The sequence below is a fragment of the Nelumbo nucifera genome, chromosome 2 (assembly GCF_055504915.1).
Source record: "Nelumbo nucifera cultivar China Antique chromosome 2, China Antique-T2T, whole genome shotgun sequence".
In the NCBI taxonomy this organism is placed as follows: Eukaryota; Viridiplantae; Streptophyta; class Magnoliopsida; order Proteales; family Nelumbonaceae; genus Nelumbo; species Nelumbo nucifera.
This window is the reverse complement of record NC_142650.1, coordinates 36,258,149-36,264,289: the sequence shown is the minus strand read 5'-3', so window position 1 is coordinate 36,264,289 and position 6,141 is coordinate 36,258,149. Positions and strand designations below refer to the sequence as shown.

The 6,141-nt window shown below is 43.0% G+C and overlaps 1 protein-coding gene across 2 annotated transcripts; it reads right to left on the bottom strand.

Moving 5' to 3' along the window:
- Positions 1–4,254, bottom strand: LOC104612356 (putative alpha,alpha-trehalose-phosphate synthase [UDP-forming] 9). Of its 2 annotated transcripts, XM_088897287.1 has the most exons (4): positions 1,832–4,254; positions 1,473–1,746; positions 1,087–1,383; positions 1–246 (listed from the first exon to the last, which is right to left on the bottom strand). In XM_088897287.1, the coding sequence occupies exons 1-4, from the start codon at positions 3,832–3,834 to the stop codon at positions 130–132; spliced, it is 2,691 nt and encodes an 896-aa protein (XP_088753413.1). In that variant the 5' UTR covers positions 3,835–4,254; the 3' UTR covers positions 1–129. The 2 variants fall into 2 exon arrangements, with proteins under 2 accessions (XP_088753413.1, XP_010278047.1); XM_010279745.3 differs by lacking the exon at positions 1–246 and having other exon boundaries at positions 346–1,383; positions 1,832–4,253.
- Positions 4,255–6,141: the final 1,887 nt, after the last annotated feature.

Below are 6,141 nucleotides of genomic sequence, written 5' to 3'. Positions count from 1 at the left end.
TTTCTTAAGATTGCATGTCCTGAACCCATAACGCCATATCCTTCATGCTACAGGTTGAAACTACTTCTGGAGCTTCTGCTCTTTTCATAATGAGGTTCCAGACTGTAATTTATATTTCCTGAGCAACGGCTATAGGAAGAAGGAGAACTGAGCAACGACTATAGAAAGTATGTTGCATGCATCATTAGAAGAAATGAAGGCATCGTGGATAGATGAACTCGTGCTTATAGGTGAATGCCCTACATCCTGCATCACAACTATTGTTATCACAAGTTCAAGTCTAAATCATAGAACTGAAAAAAAAAAGTATCAAGGTTGCTAGAGTCTTCACTTTGAATAGGCATATAGATCAGGAAGCAAAGCTATCTAAGTTGATGAAATAACATAGATTTAAAAGAGATGGCCATCCATGGCTCTTATACCAGAAATAGTTAAAAGGGCTGACTTTTCATGGCATCAATACTATTTTTTTTTTTATGAAAGCCATAAGGCTGATTCCACTCACCATTTCTGATTACATGTCCTAAAATATGATCAAGAGGGAATAAATAAAAAGGAAATGGTAACAACTCCTTATATGTACATATGAAAATGGAATGCGAATTGGGGCATCTCTGTGCTAGTTTGTTGAGCTTTATCAAGCATCCAACCTACAGATGTTTAGTTTCTTCCAATTGAGACAAAAGGCAATGCCTGCTCAATTGGTCTGCTGTATCCATTCCAGACATTTTTGATCCAACAATTTGGGCTGAAAGCAGAGCTCCCCCTGGTTTTTGAAACTGTAGATCATTCTTTAGAACAGATGCCAGAGTTCAGACTCCACAGTATGAAATAAGTATGAAACTTTCCTGTATTCTGTTTCATATTAACTTGATGTATGTACCGTCCTGTACAAAGGTGCTTATCAACACTCGTTTATGACCAACTTATTTCCATCCAATCTGAGAAGAGAGTGCAATTTAGACAACTGATTCCGAACTTGCACCCACCTCATCTTGCAACAGGTAATGCCAATTCAGACTAATGAATTTTTGGAGCATCTCTATTATACTTTAATCCAAATCAAAGAGAACCTTGAAAAGAAACCTGAAGATGTGCAGATTTTGGTGGCTGGATTGATGCAGTAGCAATGCCTTGAAGCAACTTGATGACCTCAACAGTATCATCAAGATAGTACTTTGCCATACTTGGCTTCTGACCAACAGTGCAGGCAAACACTTCAGCTCTAGATAGGATGGATGGGTTGGAGATGCATCTTTCAATGCTCTCAAACATGTCTTCATCCGACCGGTCATCCCCTATGCACAATACAAAATCCGGTGGCTTCCCCTTGCTTGACATGGTTGAGATAAGGTTTTCAACAACCACACCCTTGCTTATACCCTGCAATTCACCAACAAGATATACTCCATTATAATCACAAAATCATAAATCTGGATCTCAGATGATAAAGAGAAGTTAGTTCTCCTTACCTGTGGTTTTACTTCGACTATGTGTTGCCCTCTTTTAACAACCACAGGCTCATTGGCAAGCACATTCTCCAAGTGGTCAAGAAGCTCCTTTGCCTGGCATGACCCAAAATCTGGGTCAGCTTCTTGGTGGTGCCAGACCAGGGCACTCTCCTTATGCTCAATGGAAGATCCATCTGTTGTCTCTGTGTAAAGTTCCATTACAGGTTCAGCAATCTTTTTCCAGTCAAAATCTATTGCCAATAAACAGGACTCCCATGGAGAATCTCTGTTCCACCTGCAGAAGGGCAAGCAAAACATGGTCAGCAGACACAGGTAGAAACTACTAATCATATGTATAAGTTAAGACGCTCAAATAGTACCTTGTAAAGTAGCCATGTTCTGCTGAAATACCCAGCTTCTCGCACTGAGAAAACCATTTGCTGAGAGAATCCTTCCCTCTGCCACTCACAATAAAAACAACATTCTTCGGGTCACTGCTTAAACTATTCAACACCGAAATAACTTCCTTGCCAGGAGTTTTGTCGACAGATGTCTGCGGCATCATGGTACCATCGTAGTCAAGAAGGATCAGTCGGCTATTTGTCTTCTTATATGCAGAGACAATGTGCTCTACTGAAAGCTTCCTGAAGTTAGGACCCAGAGCAACAACTCTGAAACCCAAGCCAAAGCCAATTCCCCAACACCTTTTAATGAAATGCTCTCGGCAAGCTCTCTCTAGGTCTTGATCAAAGCTCCGAGCCCAGTAGGCAACGTCGTGAGAACTTATGTACTTGTAGTGCTTCTCATGGCGCAATTGTTTCTCTGCCTCTGGCATGGTGATGGCCAAGTTCATGGCATCAGACACAGCATCAATGTTCCATGGGTTAATCCGGATGGCCCCACTAAGGGATGGAGAGCACCCAATGAACTCAGACACAACGATGATGCTCTTTCTTGGGGAGCTGGACCCATCTGTTCCCAGCACTTTGTCTAGCAGAGGGCTTCCCTGCCTGCAAACTGTGTACTTATAGGGGACCAAGTTCATTCCATCCCTTACTGGATTAACAACACAGCACTCAGAAATGGCGTAGAATGCAGCCTTCTCTAGAGTTGAAACAAAGCGGTTGATGAAAACAATCGGTTGATACCCGTCCTTACCATACTTTTCATTGATTGATTTGGCTATAAAATGGGTTTCATCCTGAACTTCTTGGATATCCTTACTCTGGCTCCTAGCAGGGTTTGCAATTTGAACCAGAACCACCTTCCCTTTCAATTCAGGGTGCTGTTCCAGGAGCTGCCCCATTGCCAAGAACTTCAGGCTGATGCCCTTGAATATATCCATATCATCAACGCCGATTATCACAGTCTTCCCCTCAAACTCTTCTTTCAGTTCCTGGACCTTCCTGGCAGTTTCCGGGAGGGACAGAACAGTATCAAGCTGGCCCATGTGAATTCCAACTGGAAGGATCTTAATGCTCACAGTCCGGCCATAATACTCAAGCCCAATGTACCCCCGCTTGGATTCATAATCTAGACCCAACATCCGACTGCAGCAAGACAGGAAGTGCCGAGCATAATCAAACGTGTGGAAACCAATAAGATCAGAATTCAACAGCGCCCGGAGAATCTCATCTCGCACCGGCAGCGTTCTGTAAATCTCCGACGAGGGGAAAGGACTGTGTAGGAAAAACCCAAGCTTCACTCGATTAAATCTTTTTCTTAGAAACGTGGGCAGTACCATAAGATGGTAATCATGAACCCAGACGTAATCCTCATCTGGATTTATCACTTCCATCACCTTATCTGCAAAAATTTTGTTAGCAGATACATACGCCTGCCACAGAGCCCGATCAAAACGGGCGCCATGGTTAGGCGAGATTGGCAACATGTAATGGAACAGCGGCCAGAGATGTTGCTTACAGAACCCATGATAGAACTTATTCTGGATGTCAGATGGCAAAAACGTAGGCACACAATGGAACTTCTCGAGAAGAAACTGCGCCACCTCGTCTTGCTCCGACGCATCAATTTCAGCCTTCAAGCAACCAACGTAAACAAATTCGACGTCCGGCGAAAACCCGTCTTTGAGTTGCAATACAAGCGCGTCATTATCCCATTCAAAACACCATTTGTTACTCTCTGGATCGCGCTGAACCCGCAAAGGCAGCTGATTCGCAACAATAATTCTTCTCTCCTGTGCAACAGATGACACAACATCCGACGCCGCGCAATCACTCCGGTCATCATCGTCGTCACCGTCGAAGTCCGAGATGATCCCAGGCACGGTCATGACCCTCGGCAACCGGGTCCGACCAATTTTCGGAAAATCTCCTCCGGACGAAACGAGACTCAATAAATTCGCACAAGATTTGGACAACATCTTTCACACACCAAAATCTAAACTTTAACACGAAAAGATCCTATTTTGCAGCTAAACTAATCTGAGTATCAAAGATTTATGTATGGGTATCGAACAATTTCTGTTTTGTTATCGATGAGTATTACATATAATCAGCATAAATCTCATCTCTACAAGGGAAAACTAAGAACGAAAGAGAAACAAAAAAAAGAAAGATCTGTCTGTTCTGACGGCAATACAGATTAGAAACAAGCCTGAATGACCGACCTGGTAATAAGGACGGAAGAAGCAAGCGGTGGTGCTGGTGGTGGTGTGAACGGTCAAGACGGACGGACGACTTCATCAAATGGCGTCCTCGCTTTTCTTCTACTAATTGTAACCGACTTTTCTCTCTCTTTTCTCTGTTTCAAACGTGTAAGGGTAGCAGAGCTGGCGTTCTGCTCTGGATGATTATTTAGTATTTATCACTCACAACTCAAAACTGTGAAATCAATAGTCAGATCAGAAAGATTACTTTGACCGGCTATAGCCAGTCAAGTTAGTAAAATGACGAAAATACTCTCAGGAACGATTTGGGCAAGAAATCGCAGGGATGGAGGAAAGTATCTCGCGTTTACTAGAGAAAGAATGGAAATAAATCACGTGGTCCGAATTTTTTGGGTTGCTTAATGAGGAAATATCCCGATTTCGAGAGATTACGTATTCATGAAAAATATCGGGGTTTTCTGGGAAAGTTGCCAAAATTAGAAAAAGACTCGTGGGTGTTTTGGTAATTTTATTGAATGCAACGTGGCTGGTTTTACAGCTGTGAATAGTGCCCCTCGTCACGCGCCTGGATAAGCTCCAGCTGGCACGTGTCGAGATAAGATATTCCCTTTTCCATCTCTCCTCCGTGAGACTTCTTCTTTTTTCTCTCTCTTTTTCGGAATTGAGCTGGGTTTTCCAAAAACTTGCCAAGTGGCAAGAATGTGGCATATCTGGGTCGTAGATCGAGTCGGCTCGGGTATTTGACCGCTGACGTTACCTGCATCGGCTGGGTGGATAGTTCATCAAACCCGTTCTTATCTTGTCCGGTTCAGCAGATGACACGTCACCACTTCTCCCGTGACCGAGATAGATCTCAAGGGTGCCACGTGTCGCTCGGTTAGGTGGAATTGACCGCTGTGCTAAGTTAGTCCCTGCTTACAAAGTTTTTTGAAAAAGACATTGCGTACCGTTACATATAGTTATCCAAAAAATCGCTCCTTCTGGTTGGGACCCACTTGATGTGCCACGACGGGAACGGGTCCCACTTTATTTTCAGAGGGGGTCAGGGGGCTGGATTTAATTTTCATAAACGAGGACGTCGCCGGGTGGACCGACCATCTATCTTTTAGTGGGCCCCACTATAGGCTAATTCTGATTGATGAGATCATCAACGCATGTTTCGTGTAAAAGTACAATCGTGAGAAGCACACAATCACAATATATTACAAACTTCAACGAGTCTTGGTCATTGATTTATACGGATAGAGATGTTTGACTAATAACCCTTGTCGTAGGGTACACGTGGCTAGAATCTAGTGGATAGTGGCACAACGTTCGAATGGATAACGCAGCTGACTGCTGAGGCAAGTTGCTCGGCTCCCCTCTCCGGGACAACTATTAAAACCTAAAAACATGTATGATCTATCAACTGGGTCCACTAGGGAAAATAAAAGAAAACTGACATGGATAATCGCAGTCGTTGATTTGATAAGCCGGTCCCACCAGAAGGTCAAACCGGCTAGGTCCGGGTCTTGGGTTAGGCAAAGAGTAATTAAAGTTAAACACGGCGTTGGTGGACTTTTCTGCCAGTTTTCAAAATATAAGGAGGGGGGGGGGTTTCAAATTTTTGCTTTTCTTCAAAAGAAAGAGTATTAAATTGAAATTAATATGGAAAAAGTTGTCCTTGGTGGACATTTTCAAACTTCAGAAGGGCTTTCTTTTCTTTTCTTGGTCCGAACAAAGACATTCTACTGTTCTAGGATAAAGGTTGACGGGGATGAGCCCAATCTCAATCTTCTTTCACTTTCTTCCAAAAGTACATATATTTAATATATTTAAGCAAAAGGATATATTTTTTTTGGATATTTTCATTAATAGAGGGGCTTATTCGGAAGAATATTTCTCCCCACTTTTCGAAGCCGCCAGGGAAGAAGGTGGTTCAAAATTAAAAACTTTGAGCTAACTTGTGGATTATGGTATGGAACAGAAGGTTGTTTGTTGCATCCACTAGCCGTTAGGTAGATAAGGCAGCATTTATAAAAATGGGGGAAAAGAAAGGTTCCCCTGACTTTGAGAGTCCAT

Coding starts and splice junctions, on each gene's coding strand:
- LOC104612356 (XM_088897287.1), bottom strand. CDS start 3,834: ATGTTGTCCAAATCTTGTGCGAATTTATTGAGTCTCGTTTCGTCCGGA. Junction 1,747..1,831: donor GAACATGGCTACTTTACAAG/GTACTATTTGAG, acceptor GCCCTTCTGCAG/GTGGAACAGAGATTCTCCAT. Junction 1,384..1,472: donor TAGTCGAAGTAAAACCACAG/GTAAGGAGAACT, acceptor GGTGAATTGCAG/GGTATAAGCAAGGGTGTGGT.